General features: G+C 41.7%; 1 protein-coding gene across 1 annotated transcript; it reads right to left on the bottom strand.

The window, feature by feature from the left end:
- Nucleotides 1-6233: 6233 nt before the first annotated feature.
- Nucleotides 6234-17279, bottom strand: cp (ceruloplasmin). The gene is made up of 24 exons (XM_056377670.1): nt 16961-17279; nt 15897-16141; nt 15571-15783; nt 15051-15224; nt 14879-14970; nt 14339-14501; nt 14101-14239; nt 13813-13952; nt 13394-13534; nt 13240-13284; nt 12928-13142; nt 11777-11927; nt 11421-11633; nt 10200-10404; nt 9713-9852; nt 9402-9530; nt 8852-8958; nt 8674-8729; nt 8444-8515; nt 7872-7963; nt 7588-7727; nt 7428-7484; nt 6559-6664; nt 6234-6466 (listed from the first exon to the last, which is right to left on the bottom strand). The coding sequence occupies exons 1-24, from the start codon at nt 17119-17121 to the stop codon at nt 6441-6443; spliced, it is 3222 nt and encodes a 1073-aa protein (XP_056233645.1). The 5' UTR covers nt 17122-17279; the 3' UTR covers nt 6234-6440.
- Between the last annotated feature and the right edge of the window lie 1186 nt (nt 17280-18465).

Genomic DNA, 18465 nt, shown 5'->3' on the forward strand with positions numbered 1-18465 from the left:
ACTCCGAAAAGTTTGGTGGTAAATAGATAAAAGGAGCCAACAGTGATGATGCAGACATACTGTTAAATGCTGGGTTATTGAACTGCCTATCCACTTACAATCCACTATCTGACACTTTGTACAAGCAGTGTACTGAGTGATGCAGTGAGGATTGCGTCACAATCCTGTCGCCACACAAGAACGTCAGTATCAGACGATTCTGATCTCGGAGTACGTTCAGTGACCACATGACAACAGCATTTTGTGTCTAAAGCCAAAGGTTTTCAAATTGACTGTCAGCAGCGGCTCCAGTGCTGTGTGTGGTCACTCGTGCTTTGGAAGCAGTCATGTCCCAAAACATGATCACTGTAGTTCTGTGCAAAAAAAACCAAAAAAACATGCAGACTTGGAGCATTTGGAGAATTTTAGCTTTGGGTCACATTTACAGGTATATAGAGCGAGTAAAACACGAGCCATTACACAGCATGTTTGGACAGCTGGATTGATTTAAATTGGAGAGTATTTGTTGCATCAGACATGCATTAAACATTTTCTGTCATGCCATTAGGGTTAAGCAACCAAAACTCTTGGTTATAAGGTCAGGGAAAGATCATGGTTAGACCTACAGTTAATAAAAACAAACATCTCGCTTGTTCTTTTGCATCTCTGTGGTCGTTTTGTGCCTCTTTGTGACCATTTTGCATCTTTTTGTGGTCTTTTATCTGTCTCCTTCAGTGCCATCTTGAAGGTTTAACCCGGGGTACCCCTTAGCACTTGTGTGTACACGGTAGGCTGGTTTGATTAATCGATCCATGGTGTTTGGAACTAACAAACACTACTGAGAACTATCAGCCTAACTTTATTCATCCAAAATGACTGGGAAATCTTACAGATGGTTGACTCCATCTAGATATAAGAAGAACCAGCAACTCCCTGTAGTGTGAAGGTTCACAGGCAGCGCAGCCTTCAATAAACATCTGCTTTGTTTCACTCTTAAATCGGCAACTTATTTCTTACCGCAGCATGTTGTGGAGGTCACACCGGGCAGATCTAAGAAAGTGCGAGAGACACGGAGAGAAAGGAGGAACATGTGGGAAAGCGTGTGGTGGGAAATCCCTTCACATCATATTACTAGCCAATTTAGCGCTTACATTTTGAATTCACGCCCGTCTCCATGCTCCTTTTAACGCCTCTGCAGTTATCAAATCATTAATTAAGCTTATGTCGAATCTACCCGGTGAGCCTGGCGTGGAGGAGAGATACGACTGCAAGCACCACCAGCCATCTGCTTCCAGCATGCTGATGTCGCAGCCGATCAGTCCTAATAGGCCGTCTGTCCAGGCAGAGCCAGAACAAGCATTTGTTTCACCAGCACACTGACACGGCTGTTTCCAGGCTTGGATACCGGGCAGCCCGCGTTGGAAAGCATCCTGATAGAAAAGACCACAGAGACACCTCCATGAAATGCAATTAGGCACACAGAAGCAGACGTACAGACGACATGCACTTGTACAGATTTACCACAGCGTACACAAAATGAGACCTCATGAGGGCACTCTGTATGCTCTCACCATAATCCACCATAATGGTACAAATGATTTTCTGATAGGTTAGGGTGCTATTTGTACCAATCAAGTCTGAACTACTACAGCTAAAGTCACTGAGGTTGAATTGGTGCAGGCTGCTCTTCTATTGACCAAAGCTGGTCGGTCTGCAGCTTCAGGCTAACTTTGGCCTTCCCACAAAGCAATGCAAGAGCAGGAGCCGGCCGCTCTAAGGGTACACACGGTCACAACAGTGCTCGAGTCAACAAAAGTGCTCCGGCACTTACTCATAAGACATGATGGCACAATGCTGATGTAGGTGATGAATAAATATTGAGCAGAAACTGTAAAGAGATGTTTTTATGGCGTTATCATATCTAAACATATTGCATCCATGTTTCTATTGGCCTACCATGCACATCTGCACAGTGCTGAACCAAGGTGAACTCATTTCCATAAATCAGGAAACACGTGCGAGCTTCAAATCAGGCGAACAGGAATTGAAGTGAATATTGACAGGACGAAGCTGTAATGAGACCAACAAACTCAAAAGGCTCATGTAGGAGGACTGAAGCGGTTACAGTTGTATTTAATCCAGTCAGAAAGATCACTAATGAATTGATCAAATTCACATGTTTTAAGGGTATATAAATATGTTTAGGTGATAAGTGTGTGGAGCATGGTGAGTGTATCAAACTGAGAATATTTCACTTTAAATGCTCAGAAAGTTTGTGTATTATTGTTGAAATATCCTTTTAGGACATTAGAATGTAGTTGTGTCAAAACGTCAGTGTGAACGCAGCTGATTTTTTGTTAGTAGGAAATATTGATTCACATGTATAGAATAAGTACACAGAAGAAGAGAGAAACTTGCTCTTTTTCAACTGTCCACATACTTAATTGTATTGATTACAAACATGTAGAGAAGCTTCTTACAAAACTTAAATGAATATATATATATATTTTTTTTTTTTTACATTTTATGACACTAACACAATATTGCAGACATAACAGCCTGCAGCTACTTTCTTTGTGCTGACCAGAGACTGAGATTTTGTTATTTTAGCTTTCAACAACCATCAGTTAACGGTATCATTAACAGCTGATCCTCATTACACCTGAGTGTGAAGGAGCTGCACCTGTCACCAATCACGTGACAGACCCCGTGAATCAAAAAAGTACTTTGACTTCTGTCTTTTACCTACTAAAGTTTGATTAATAGAGTTGATAAATACATTTAGGATCATTTCATAATGGTGTTGGTGTCTGTGTAATCCTGTTTGCTTTGCTGTCTAAATATTTTTTTTTTCAAAGTCCACTTTCTCTCATGAATGCAGGCACATGAATTCCCAATGCTCTACCAGGTGCTGGCAATCTGGACCCTACCAAGTGTGATTAGGGGGGGGGGGGCAACCCTTGTGTTCTTTTTCTTTTTGTTTGTACTATCAGCCTTAACAAGAATATGTGTAACTTTGATATGTTGTTCTTGAGTTCAAAGAACAGTTAAATGAAGAACTGTATAGTTAAATGACTTGACTGCTTTAATTGTTAGTCTTTTCACGCCTCTCTAATGTGTAGGTGGTTTTGCCCACGGGGTATTTAAAGCTTTTGTCTGGTGGGAAGTCCTGTTTTGTCTGTGGGGCTGGGAAGACTCATTTCTTTAATTTTAGGTTTTGCACAGGCAGTGATGGTTCTGCATCGTGTGTGTCTGTGTGTAATTTGAAAAGGCAGTTTAACAACCTTTCTTTTTTTTTTCTCTTGAGGCTCAATTTACAGTGCTCCAAGCCTCCCAGAGCTGCTGGTTCCCAACCTGACTGAGTTTTCAGATCCATGCCCAACACCGAGGTGGAGAAAAATAAACTTTAAATGCTCTAAAAATGTTGAGCTAAGCCTGACCAGCTGAGTCATGCCCAAAACTAGTAGTATTGCAACAGTGTTTTCCAAGATGTTAGGGAAACGATGCAGAGTGACATCATGACACCTCCTACTACTCCAAACCCTGTTTACAGCGGCAGTGAAACGTATTACGCTGAATTGGTCAGAGTCCAACCATCCCAACCTACAGTTTATGGATACAGAAATTATGGGGCATTTATAAAATGGAACAAATAACCCACTCACTGAGGCTTCAAAAACCCAAATTTATTAAGAGATGAAGCTCAGCCAGGGCATTACTAATGTAATAAAATAAGCTTTCACCTACTGTCGGGTTTGAATTTACTGTTGCTCATCTGTCATGTTATCTAATGTGATGAGTCCTTTGATAGCATGGTCTGTAATGAGTACTGTGATAATATGTATTGTAATGAACACCATGATAAAAGATGGACAGATTGTACATAAGATCATAATGTCACACAGTCCTAAACATGGAGGTTTCTATTATTTTTATTCTATTTCTGTGGTCTGCACTGTGCCACAAAGTTGTAATGAAAAATAAGTTCTGGGAAAAAAAAAAAAAGGAAAAAACTTTACAGTTGCCTTTAGATTTAGTTAACAACACAGTCTCTTGTCTGGTGACACCCCCCACCCCACCCCACCAAAACTTTTCAGTTTTTACCCTGACAGTCATCTGAGAATAACAGTTACTTTTCATCTGTTTCCCCATTTTGTTTTCTAGTGTGTCATGAGTGTCACAGCCTCACTTCTTGCTGCTAGCCAGGCTTTTTTTTTTTTTTTTTTTTTTTTTTTTACACTTTTCATTTTGCTGCAGCTTTGAATTAGCTGCATCAATCAAACAGTTGTGTCTTGTTCAGCTGGATTCAGCAGCAACTGAGAACTGAGATAACACAGAGTTTTTTTTTCTTTTGGTGCAGGGTAAGGCCACCATAGTTTTGGAGTGAGAGTGGGTGTCAAGTTAAGTTTCACTAGTTGAATGTGACAGAGCTGTTAGCACATCATTGAGATTCAGTACAGGTTTAGATCAGAGCTGGCATTATTGGCCACATTTCATGGTCTGAATCTTTTAAATTCCTTTTCCGTGCCAGCTAATGGAGGACTGCAGGTGGCTGCCCAGACACTGATCTGCACTCAGTACAGTGTGTGTGTGTGTGTGTGTGTGTGTGTGTGTGTGTGTGTGTGTGTGGAAGAGAGAGTTCGCGTATGTGTGTGTGTGTGCTTGAAAGTTTTGGGTGTGGGTGTGTGTGTGTGTGTGTGTTCGGTGGTGATAGGTAATCTTCCCGATCTCAGATCCCTTTGAACACTCAAAAAAAGGGCAAAACCAGACTAAAGCGGCTCCTCACAGGCCTGTCAAAATGTTATTTTTAACATATTTTGAGGCTTTTATCTGAGTGCGAGAAAACCTAAAGTGACTCATTGCATCTTCTATTTATGGAATTATTTACACAAAACTGAACTGCATTGTCGACCACTTTCTTTGTGGCATTAGACTCCAGGAATCGCAGACGGAGCTCGCAGGAGTTGTGGCATGTGTGGCAACCTTCAGATGAATGGGACAAGTGATTGAAGTCAATTTCTCATCAGTACTTGTGGACATAGTGCTCCCAGTGGAACCAACTACTCTAAAGGTCCCTCTGTGGGACGCTGACAGGCTCAAAGGCTGCTGGTTGCATCACTCTGAAACCCTATAAGTCAGTGTATTGAGGTGAAGGTAGTTCCGAACCGCCTTGTTCGCAGTGACATCAGCTGGAAAATGGAGGAACTGTCAGCTCTGTGACAGCGTGACGGTTTTTCAAACTTTCCTGCTGCATCACACAGGGGTGAGCTCTGCAGTCAAACCAAAGGATTTCACAAGTAAAACAAGTAAAACGTGTTACTCCTGAATGTGTCCTGAAAGTGGTCTGTTACTGTGTCCATGTTTCATAGCAGCTACAGAGACATCTGAGCTGCTTCACACGAATCACTCCTGTGTCTGTTACAGTGGCAGTACTGCCCTCTATTGCTCTTCAGGTCTGAACCTCTGCTTGTGTCAGAATATGGATGCAGCTTTTCTCTTGTGCATACCTGTGCATAAGTTTCAAGCCATTCAGAAAGAACAATTGCAGGAGACTCATTAGGTCATGTCCTCAGCAGCCAGTTCCCTTAAAATTTCCAGAATTGGAAAGTCATCTTATTCTACACTGTCTGACAACATCACATATTTGGTTTCAGCTTGTTCTCTTTGCTGAATCATCCTTGAAATATGATGTTTCCACAGAGTAAAACACCTCAACCCAAGACTGTTTTTTTTTTCCATGGCTGCGACTTTGATTCAAATAAAGTTCTGTGAGCTTGAACAAAGTTTTGCTGCACAGCACAACTTTGTACTGACTGACTGATTGATGGGAGAGTGGGATTTTAACCTGGTTGGGTTAAGATGAGCTGCTGGGCCTCTACTAACCTCCAGTTCCTCCCTCTCTCAGTTCTCAGTATCCGTATGATGGGTAATTATATAGTCCAGTTTTTGTTGTGTGATCAACTGATTAAATACAAAATCATTCAGTAGTGAGTATGATCTATGTATCTAAAGAATTGCCTTTAATCTAGATCTTGACAGTGGGAAAGCCTCGGGGACGTGAGTGTGAGGACATATGTGTCTCTTCGGTCTTCAAAGGTTCATTTTTATGTTTCCAGCAAAATACAATGTTCACAGCTGCAACAATGGTTTTTTGATTCTTGAAAATCCATCCAGCAGATTTGAACATAGTGCCCCCTGCTGCCTGATTACTGTCATTATGCTCCACAATAAAAAAAAAGTCTTCAACTTCCAGGTGTTATTGATTCTTTAATTTTTCAGATAATTATCATAAAAATGCTCATTTTAATATAAAATGACTCTTGGATGGTGATCTTACATATGCACATGTTCATAATAAGCTGATTTTACAAAGAGAAGTTTTATTGAATTAGCCACTGCAATGTACTTTGAACTGGTCTGTTTACTGTTTTCTTCATTTTGGATTTGTTTTCCTCAACCGTTCAGCCAAAGATTCCACTCTTCTTTGCTGTTGAAGAGAAACAAACATGTTATCTTCCACACAGCATCTTCATCATCACCGTTATCACTTGGCTGCTAGTCAGAGTTTGTCTCTCTTACGTTTCTCAGTGACGGTATACATCGCCTCCATGCCAGCTTTAATGTGATCAGTGACGTGACAGTGGAGCAGCCAGGTGCCGGGATACACAGGACGCATCTTTACTGTCTGAGAGGGAGAGAAGACGAGAGACACAGCATCATTCACGGGTCCAGAATTTCACTTTGAGTGTAGTCCAGTAGCAGTGTCAAGCCAGAGGAGAGAGACTAGATATCCCGTTATTTTTTAAGTTTGCAGGAAAATCAAAGCCTTTTTCTCTAGATATTTAGTATTTGTCTGGTCTTTAAAGATGGTGGGCTTGGCAAAGAAGGACTACACTGATATAAAGCTTGATATAATGTATTGTATAGCCAAGGATCCACACACATGCATGCAGACTATTGGCAGACACTACGATTTAGAGATGTGACCTGAATGCCTGCCTCACATAAGGGCAACAGCGGTGCGTCTTTATGGGAGGTTTAATGGGGTTTATAGTTGTCACTCCATAATTCACCAATATCAGGGGCCACCTTTTCTCCTCGGGGGGGCCCCAGGTATTTGCTTAGTTTGCCTTACCAGAAGGTGTGCCTCTGGGTGTCAACAATACTTGTCAGTTTTGTTTTAAAAGTAATGAAAATTAATTCAAAGTTTCTGTATTAGAGAAAAACTATTTTTGTCTCGTTCAAAACTTTTTTCTGACCAGTTGTTAGAAAAGATGGAGACTTTATCATCCAATAGCTCTTTCTGTAATTACACAGATTCCTAAAACTTACACTGAAGTTGTTAATATTTACAAATGTTAAAATGCAATATGTAACACCTTTAATATATGTAGCAACCAAGTTTTTGGAAAATGCAGAAGTTAAGTCAGGAGACTTTGAGGTTTTACCTGGAAGGTGGCTGGAAACAGCTCATACACATCAGTACGATGAGGACCTCCACTCAGCTGGAGAGAAAAAAGGATTATCCCGGGAGTTAACATCTTTGTGTACTGCAGTGTGTTTGTAATACTGTGATTGCGTTGGTGTGACTTGTGTGTTTTTAGCTACCTTATATTCCACACTGTGTCCATGCCAGTGTGCAGTGTGTATGTCCACTTCATTGCCCATTCCCATCAGGTACCAGTACACCTTATCACCCACCTCCATGGTCAGACCATTCAAGTTACCATACACATAACCGTTAATGGCTGCAATCAAACACACAGAGAATGGAAATAAAATTTAAAAAATTCTTTTTGATTAGACAGAGTAAGAGAGTATCTCATTTGTCCAAAATACTGTTCATTTTGTGTGTGTGTGTGTGTGTGTGTGTGTGTGTGTGTTTATCTCACCGTGCATCTTGTTGCTCTCTATAAAGGTTTCGTCATCCTTCAAGTTTACACGAGGGTTCCTGATGTGGGTCCTGATGTTTTCATCCAGATACCTGTCATTAAAATAATGATGTCATGCTCAACAAAACACAGTATAAGAACAGCAGTTATTCCTGGCAGAAAGATCAACACAAACATTATTTTTGTGTGTCCTGATGCCAATGAGCATGTAGCCAAACCCCATAAAGGGATGACATAATGTCAAAAAGGATTTAGACATGAGGTGGGACCCTGTGACATTTTGCACTTGGAACTACTTTCTACTGATGAAATAGCCCATATGAAAATTACGCAGGTGACAGATCTGTGGATGATCCTGACTGACATTGTTTCAGAAATTGTTACACAATAATTTACAGTGTTTTTGGTAACCCATTTAAAATCCAATTCAAGTGGTGCCATATGTTTCCAGGGCAAAACCTCAGAAAATGTTACACTTTATGTAATACTATGAAGCAATTGTAATTTAGGTGAACCTGACTCTTAAAGGTCTAAACAATTAGTGGTTAGCTTGGTTAGCTCTCTTTACTTACCAGCTTTCGTTCTCATCAAAAACCAGGAAGAGCAATGCAAACTCTTCTATTTCTTTCTTTAGTCCCAAACTCCTGGAAGCAAGTTTATAAAACTGCACATTAGCATTTTAGTCATCGAAATCGTCCACTGGCCTTCTAGGATCTCACACGAACACATTGTGTACTGCACAACAACAGTAAGTATGAAGTAAGATGGATCTCTATCAATGCTTCAGAGTAGAAACACTCACCTGGCCCAGCTACGGCGACAAATCACCAACGGACCAATCAGCCCGCTGTACAGGTCCTTGGAAACAGGAAGAAAACATGGCCTTGTGTTAGTGTGTGTGTGTGTGTGTGTGTGTGTGTGTGCATGTGTGCGCGTGCGTGTGCATGCATGCGTGTGTGTGTGTGTGTGTGTGTGTGTACCTTGACAACATCAACAGTGGAGTAGTACGCTGACACAGAGCACTCCTCCTGCTCTGTGGTCGGTCCTGTATTCTTTGTAACGTACCAATAGTAGGTGTGAGTCTCACCTGGGAATGACATCATCATTAAGTTTTTTTTTGTTTGTTTTTAATCCCATGGCATGTTAATAAAACAGAAGTTACACACAGTCCAGTGGAGCTGAGAGGAAGGACAGGTAGTACTGAGACACACCAGGATTTCAGGTTTAAGTCCCTTTCATGTGGTAAAAAACATGCTTAAATTTCATTCTACAATAATAATCAAATGAAGCCACGATTAAACAGAGCAGCAGAACCGCCTGTGGCTCTGAAAACCCTCAGTCAGACTGGTTGTTCATACTACCTCCAAAAATAAAGGCAAATGCTGAATAATGTTGGGAAAACATTTGCAACCCAAACTGTTTATTGATAATGTCTCTTTAAAAAAAAAAAGCACTTGGGATTTTCTTTCCACTCCCAATATTTCTTGATCGTCCCGCCTCCCTGTCAGCTGACATCTCGCCCGTCTGTACCTGGTTTGGTGTGGTAGACGTCAGGGGTCTCTGTCTTGACTCCATGGGCGTGGATAGAATAAGGTCTGGTTGCCATGTTCTTAAAAACCACCTTCACTTTGTCCCCCACATCAGCATGAATCATTGGACCTGAGAGAGAGAGAGGAAGATTCTCTAGTTACAAGACCAGTGCAGCTGCATAATGTTTCTCATCGAGTTAGTTACTGTATATAAGTTTTTACTTGCTTTTAGCTGCTTTGTTTATCAGGTCAAGGCAGTTTATATGATTTTAAACTCAATTGTTGTGCATTTTCACAGCCCTGAAAGCCTACCCATAATGCCGAGGTGTTCCATATCAGCTGCTCTTTCCACCTGCTTGGTGAACTTGTCGTTGGTGAACTGGCGGTAGACCACCTTCTTGTAACGGGAGCCTATGAATCCACCCTGCTGGTCCAAGAAGACAGTAGCAGGACTGCAAGGGGAGAGAATCATAAAGTTTTATTTTTGAATAAAACTCAGCAATTTTGTGAAACATCCAGGACCTGTTGCTTTTAGCAAATGTTACTGAGAAAGGAGGAAGTAGTGGACTTGTTGGGGAATATTTTTAGCTGCGTATTAATAGAATTTTGTTGCTCTAGTTGGTGTTTACAGCTGCTGGATGGTGGATGTGGGACTGACCCAAAATAAACTACAGTGTGCATGTGTTCATGGTAATACAGGAACATATCATCCAGTGCAACAGTGTGGCTAAGACATCACTCACAGATGATACTTGAACCAAAATTCAAGCAAACCCTAAATCAACAGTCTAATCTCTACCTTTCCTGACCACGGAACATCTCGGCCTCCCAGGTGCGGTTCGGAGAATAGTCCCAGTCTGTTTCCATGGCAGCGATGTAGTATGTTTTTGAATGGAGCATCGTCTCACCCTGACGCTGGAAGATGCTGCACTTCTGTACCGTGTAGTTGGCTCTCATTCCACCACGATAATGGTTCACTGTAGGAGACACCACCTCAAACTGACCTGAAACACACAAATGTAATTATGTGCAGTCACGCCCTGCACTTGTCAGGCATCATATTAACCCCAGAAATGCAAGTCTGCAAGATGGCATCTGTCTTCTTCCTGATGACAAATCCTGATGTGATTAGTTGCTTCTGCAGTTTGCAAGGTACTGTCACACCATGCACATACAGATTTCATGTTAGTAATGAAGTTAGTGTCTGCATTTCTTTGAATGAAGTAATATAAAAAGTACTTAACTTAGTGTTACACATGTTTAGTCACTCATGGAAGCAGTGTTTTATAAAGGATGGAACATTCATCATTCTTATTGGAGAAATTTAAAGGTTATTTCACTGTGTACATGTGTGAGCTCTTGTACTTGTTTGTGAGGATCAATTTGAGTGAGGATATTTTGTCTGGTTTTCACTTTTTCAAAAGGGAACTTTGAAGACATGATTTCAGGGTTGAAGTCAGGTTGTGTTCAGGACTCGAGGCTGGTTACAGTTAGGAGAACAGGCGACATATCATGCTACTTCCTCTTTACCACCTAATTTCTCCAGCCGCTATACAGTAAAGAATTAAGTACAAATATGCTGTTATTGGTCGTTAATTGAAACAATCAATGCTGACAATCTACACTGCAGACACTGACTTCAGTTATTTTTTCAGATAGTAAAATTTTCTTTTGGTTCACTTTCATTTGTCAATTAAAATATTTTTGTTGGTTCTGGTGTCAAATATACATAACAACAATATTATTATAATAATTTTAATGCATATATAAACCTACAGCATATATGGTGCTGTTTCTATGAGTTATGCCCAATTAAGGGCCAAGGACCGGGTTGTGTGGACAGTATTCATTTAAAATAAGTCAGATGGTGATGACTTAGGTGATGTGAAAAAATTGAAATTAAAAAAAGCTTTGTGCATGGGCCCCGTGGGGAAGTTGCCTAGTTTGTTTCTTGGTTGGTGAGTGTATGTATGTGTGTGTGACAGGAGAGAGAGAGAGAGACTGAGTGAAAGATGTATACCCATGCTGTCTGGCTCCATAGTGACCGTGTGTGAGATGTGAGGGAAGACACTGATGGTGTCTCGTCTGTTCTGGCGATAGAGGAAGCGGTTTCCCTGGAAGTAAAGGCTGTTGATGTCCGTCTCTGACCCCAGTCCTGACAGGTGCCACGTTACTTTTTCCGCCTTACACATGGTCAGGCCCGGGAGGTTCCTATACACAAACCCATTGATGGCTAAAGGATGGAGCACAGAAATGAAACATACAGTGCGGTGATTATCTCAAAAATGATAAAAAGGGTTAAAGGTTAATGGGGGGGGGGACACCTTTATAGGCAATGAGTGAGCTGCCGATGATCAGTGTGTGTCTCCTACAAACCATGCATCTTGTTGCTCTCCATGAAGGCCTCGTCCTCCTTGTTAACAGTAGCGGGAGCAGTGGTGAAGGTCCTGATGTTGTCATCCAGATACCAGCTCAGGTTCTCGTCAAACACTGTCGCCATGAGGTGGAACTCTTTATCATAGTTTTTCTACATGAGGAGAAGAGAGACAGGACAAGAGGAAATGTGTCAAACTGTGGTTTCATCTGTGCATGTTGTATTACAAATTGGTAACTGCTTGTACTTTTGGCTGGACCCTTTCCTAACCCTGATTTTCTCTGATCACATCAACACTGCTCGTCTTAAACGTGCAATATCAGAACAGCAGAAACAAGTTGTAAACGGGCATGAGCATTGTCATATCATCACCTTGAAGTTGATATGGTGAACTTCTTTGCTTCTTTGCCGCTTCTTGTGTAAATAAGTAACTGTTTGCAGACACACAGCTACATTATCATTTGGAGTTGTGTCTCTGTCGACCTTATGAACATGGGTCCAACATTCACTCTCCTTTGAGCTCTGCTCTGTTTTTGGTTTTTAAAAAGATTTTTTATAGAAAACAGCTGCCTGAAGCAACTGAAAACGATACTTTCAGAGCAGTGAGTTTGAAAACCAAAACAGAGTCAGGTGATTGTTGGACTGATTGACTTTGACATTTTGTCCTTTTACCACTTCTTTTATTTGAGTCTTCAGCTTCAATAAAGATTGTTTTTAAGGCTTCTACTACTGCACTAACATTCACCTGTGGCCTCATTGACTATCTCTTTTGATACAGGAGGGCTTTCACACATTCATCTGTCACCTTAAGTTGTGCTTGCCTTGAAGCAAAATTTACAGTAATTATACGATGCAACGCGTCTCTGTCCCTACACTATAGCAGCTGCACATTTCTTTAACTGGCATATGATGATTGTTACACTGGACCGACAGAGAGTTGCATGAATTCTGATCTATGCTCAGCCTGAGGTTAGTTTGAAACAAACTGAGTGATTTATGAAGATATGAAATGCACATTCTGAATTGAAAATGTCATTGGCTTCAATCCGTTCACCCTGTCATTATAAAATCAAATCTGATTTACACACGACGTTGTAAAAAGTCTGATGTGAGGCACTTTTAGCCTTTACCCGTTTCCTGACCCTGTGCTCACCTGTACTCCTTTCTTCAGTGATCCCTGTCTACAGACGAGCAGGGGTCCGACCAGTCCGGAATTGGTGTCTTTGACGGGGTCCACTCCAGAGTAATAGAGATAAGTCAGACAGTCAGCCTCCCCCTGTACTGGACCAGCACCCACTGGCACCATCCACTCATAGGCGTGCACTGTCCCAGGTCTGACCAGAGCAGCTGGAGGAGGAGTCACCACTCCTGAAACCCACACACAAGGAGAAGATCAGAATAACAAAAGATTTTTGTTAATGCATGCTAACTGAGACTGCTACTGTGCTTCAGGTTTTTAACTCACTTGGTTCCCTCTTTAGCTCCCGCAGTTTCTTCGCTGTGTAAGACTCTGAAGAGAAGAAGATCAGGGAGGAAGTTATGGATGAGGGACACATGAAAACAGATGAGGCTCTCTAGCTATATCATCTCCTACAATGTGTGTATATGCATGTATTAACCTTCCAATTCATTGTGATAGAGCGTCCCATCCTGCTCTACACTGTATTGAACACCATGTGGTTGTATAGTGTAAGGCCGGCTGGCTTTGTTCTTAAACACCACCTTGATAGTGTCCTTCTCTTCAGCTCGCAGCACAGGACCTGGAGACATAGATGGACACAGACAGACACACTAAGTGCACACATACTGAGTTGTTGGTTTGTTGGAATGTCGTAACAGTGCATACACTCAAAGACCTTTCAAAGACATGGGGTTGCAAATGATAAGGCTGCCAATGAAAATATCAAACTGCTCGAAATGAGGTTAGAAATCTTGGAATAGTTCACCCCCAAACACCTGTAGAATTTGGCATACTGATTAGTCGATCGACAGAAAATCAGATTATTTATGTGCCGCCAAAAATAACGGCCTAGTTTACCCAGAATTCCAAGGTGCTGCTCCTGTGGGTTGCGTAGCATCTTTGTTGTGAAGGTGTTGTCGGTGTACTCCACATAGCGAACCTTCTTGTAGCGGCTTCCGATACGGTTTTGACCTCTGGTTACAAACATTTCTGCCTCACTGCACACACACACACACACACACACACACACACACACACACACACACACACACACACACACACACACACACACACACACACAAGTGTCACCAAGACGAGCCAGGACCATTTCTGTCTGTGTGTATGTGTGTGTGTAAAGTAACCAACCCTTCAGTAGGTGTTGAAGGAGCATAGTCCCAGACCTCCTCTTCAGCAGCGATGAAGAACTGTCTGAGTTCACCGTGCGGTCTGGGCTTATGGACGTTGGGGAAACACTTCTTGATCTCAAATATCGCCTGCATTCCAGCTTAATAAGAGCACAAATCCAAACCTGTTAGCCACCACACAGTGGGCTGACACATCTCGGTGGAATGATCGACCTCGTGACATCAGAGTGTGAGCTCACCCATCAGATGGTCGTTGACGGTGCACGTCAGCAGCCAGTGTCCGGGGTTATCGGCCACCATTTGAGCTGTGGTGCTGGAGGCCGGGAAAAGACTAACTGTGTCTGTATGGTGGTCCTGGACGGTCAGGATCTGGCCGTGGAAATGAACTGAATGCATGTCCACCTGTTGTAGCGGATAAATGACATTTGAACTGGGCTCCTAATGGGAGCTTTTGAATTATGTATACTCATGGAAATCCAGGTGGCAACTCACTGACACTTAGCAGTCCTGCAACTGAAGTTAAAACCAGCTAAAACTAGCTACTAGCTATAAAAGCAATGTTTTTGGACTAAATAACACATTTTCACAAATTAGCTTTTTCAACAAACTATCACTATAGGTAAGATGTGAACAAACGCCTTCTTGAGTTTTCAAGCTCAAATTATCAATGAATATGAATGAAAGTGAGACTGAAAAGCATTACAAAATCAATCAATTACTCAATTAAATAATCCCTGTCAGATTCTGATTGATAGTTATAAATATAATGTAATAGTTACCTCATTTCCTAATCCAATCATGTGCCAGTGGATCGTGTTACCTTGGCACATGCTCAGTCCAGGCAGGTTACCATACAGCAAACCATTTATACCTGCAACACACACTCAGGGTTAAAAGGTGTATTTGTGCAAGTATATGTGGATGTGGATGTGATACCTCCCCCCCTCTGACCGTGCATCTTGTTGCTCTCAATGAAATCCTCATCTTCTTTCAGGTCTCTGGCGGGACTCGTGATGTACGTCCTGATGTTGTCATCCAGGTACCAGCTGAAGTTCTCGTCCGACACCATGAACAGCAGAGCATACAGGTAGTCTCCCGACCTGTCGCCGTGTAAGTCCAGAGTTCCTAGAAGAGAGAGGAGGAAAAGAGATTCAAGATATTGTTTTGGGATTCCTGTTGATCGACTAATTGATTAATTGAAAAATATTTTCAGCTCTAATTTTGGGCAGTTTAAGCTTTTCATGTTTTTGTGCATGAAATTCTAATTGATAAAGTCAGTAGCAATGAGAACAGTTAAATAAATGTAGTGGAGTAAAAAGTACAATATTTCCCTTTTGAATTATAGTGGAGTAGAAGTATAAAGTAGGGAATGAAAATACTCAGATGAAGTACTAGTACCTGAAATCTGTATTTACTGCAAGTACGGTGTTTATGCGACCAGATACTCTAAGGTTAAAAAGGTTTCCAGTACCTCTCTTACAGACGATGAGGGGGCCTATCAGTCCTGTGTTGATGTCTTTTGGGGGGCTGACGTGGGAGTGGTAGAATCTGGTCATGCAGTTTCTGTCCTCTGATGTTGGGCTGTGGGATTCAGGGAGGGTCCACTCATAGGTCACTGTTGCTCCAGGAGCCACTGAGTCATCGCGCTTCAGCTCTGGACTAGTACCATCTGGGTACAGGGCTCCTGAAGAGGCAGACACAAGCGCAAAAACACAAAGTCACACATGTCATTGGTCAGTCAAGCCCGCCTGTGCTCATCAATTCACGCATCGGTTCATTCATTCGTTCATTCCCCACCTTCGTTGCCCTTGCTGTAGTTCATTCCATGTGGGTGGATGCTGTAAGGTCTGGATGCGGTGTTCTTCAGGTGGACGATCATCGTGTCCCCCTCCTCGGCCATCAGCAGAGGCCCCAGGTAGCCCAGCCAGTCCGACTTCGCCACCTCTGTCCTATAGGTGGCGTCAGAGTACTGCTTATAAACAGCCTTCTTGTAGGTGGAACCGATCCGCTGGGGGCCTCTCTTTAAAAAGACTGAGGCTTCTCTACAGGGTGATACACAGGCAGAGAGAGAGAATGACGTGTCTGTTATTACATGGATTACATGTAAAAATCCAGTTACTTGTTGATTAGGCCTTTTTCACCGCAGACATTATGACTTGTCATAGTTGGAAAAGCCACTGGGAAAGAGAACGGGTTTGAAAAGCACAGGTGTTACTAACAACGCAAACAGAGACATTGTTAAATGCAAATCAACCATCATTCATTTCAGTATTTACACCTGTAATTTTCCTATTGTGACATGTTAAAATGTCTTCTGTGAAAAAGGCCCATTGTTCCAGAACATGTCAGAGGGGAAGATACACAGCTTACGTAATTACACTGTTGTTAATGACACATGCGTATATGTCAGCACTTGACACTTGTGTGTCACAAACACCTCTTTTTTTCTAATCAATTTGTAGAGCAAGACATGGCAATAATACATGTTGGCTGAAGTTATTATAAATACAATTAAACAATTAGAATGAAAAATAAATTAAAGTTCAAAGATGAATGTAAAATGCATATTAGACAGGACAAACATCAGATGGACACAGTCTTTAAAGTGCTCAGAGAAATGGAAAGTTGAACATCTACAATCCCATGAGAAATGGCCAAATATCATCTGCTGATGAAGATTGTGTGACATGATCAAAAGCTACTAATGAGGTTGTTTTGTAAATTTTTTTTTTTTTTTCTTAAACACAGTGAAGATTGTTACTGTTGTATTTTGGACCTGCTCCAGGGGGGATGGGGATGACTGACTTATTTTACAATAAAAAGACAATACAACCAGGTTAATGTGAGATGTGTGCACTTACTCATCATCCTGCAGAGTGTGGTTTTGGATGATGTTCATCCCACTCGGGGCGTAATTCCAAGACACCTCCTCTATCCTGAGGAAGTACTCTCTCCTCATCCCAGACACACACACTGCCGCACAACACAGCAGCAACACACTCCGTAACGCCAGCCGACGCATTTTGATGAGAAAGTGTTGGCACCTCACAAGCTACAAGGAAATCCAAAGAAAAACTGCCAGTGAGGCAAGATGAGTCTTTATTTCTATCCAGTGACCCACTGAGTGACGATGATGACGAAGGAGACTGACTGGCAAACTCACTGCTGTCAGTCAGCTGCACTATATGTCTGTCTTAGAGACTTTAGACCCCGTGTGTGTCTTTATACTCCTTCAGCTGACTGATAGCTGGGAACCGCCAAGCAGGGGCAGAGGGGTCACTGACCATCAGACAGGGTTTGAGGCAGCCTATCAGAGGCCTGAGCACCTGTTTGAGCAACAGCTTAGACTTGCATAAGAGCAGAAACTCTGTGTGACATCCGTATCTGATATCCCGTAAATTTTGAAATACCAGATGGAAGTCACATTTAAATCAGACTTCATGTTCTTTGTCTCCTTTTTTTTTTAGCTGAAATAACGGAAACCTGATCCGTGTCACATTCAGTTTTTTTTCATGTGGAGATGCAGACAAAAAATCTGCCGGTGACGAAAACACTTTGGACTTTTGATCCAGACAGTGTCCAAACACTCTGACAACAAACTATGTAACCCAAATCAGTCGAACCAAGCTAAGTAGTTTCAATACTTTAACATCTGAATTACTTCCATCCTCCTCTTAGGTCAATTAAGAACAATTAATTCTACTCTCAATATTTTTATCGAGAGGTTTATCAGTATTTTAAGGCTTGTAGGTCATTTATTTTATAATGTAACATGAATAATTTGAAATTGCCTCCTCACAGACACAATGTGGTGGGGACATTTAATTTACTGAAAAAATGACTTGTAATGGTTTTGACTCCCAGAGTCAGAGGTCACATTTACTCAAGGTTGGGATTTTTACTCAGGCAACTTTGGAAACTCCAGGACACAATCTCTAGTCCACGAATTGATTACAACACACCAAGCAAGCTACATTCGTGCACACATGCAGAAATCCAAGTTTTGACCTGTTACACATAAACTAATACTGGATTTGTGTCACGTACCCTCCCACTCTGTAACAGAGAGTGGGGGCCAAAAGTAGTTAAACTAAAAATAAATAAAATAACACCTGATAAGCTTGCAAACAGTTAATTTATGGTACCAGCTTGTGGGAGGTGCAGTAAGGGCCCTCACACATGAATACACACACATGCACACACTTGCACATCTGTCTCTGCTGCATGCGACCTGCTGTTTACCACCGATATCTTTGGGGAATTTGGCTTTAACTGCTTTGTCTGAAAATAACTGACCTGAAAATTTCCTGACTATCATTTTGACGGTTAAAAAAAACAAAAAAAAACTAATCAAACACTGGATATA

The sequence above is a fragment of the Seriola aureovittata genome, chromosome 6 (assembly GCF_021018895.1).
Source record: "Seriola aureovittata isolate HTS-2021-v1 ecotype China chromosome 6, ASM2101889v1, whole genome shotgun sequence".
NCBI classification, from domain to species: domain Eukaryota; kingdom Metazoa; phylum Chordata; class Actinopteri; order Carangiformes; family Carangidae; genus Seriola; species Seriola aureovittata.

Excerpts from the sequence above, each read along its gene's own strand:
- cp (XM_056377670.1), bottom strand. The coding sequence starts at position 17,121 with ATGCGTCGGCTGGCGTTACGGAGTGTGTTGCTGCTGTGTTGTGCGGCA. Across the intron at positions 13,285-13,393 it reads CTATCACAATGAATTGGAAG|AGTCTTACACAGCGAAGAAA; the intron begins GTTAATACATGC and ends TCTTCTCTTCAG. Across the intron at positions 8,959-9,401 it reads CGTCTACCACACCAAACCAG|GTGAGACTCACACCTACTAT; the intron begins GTACAGACGGGC and ends TGTCATTCCCAG.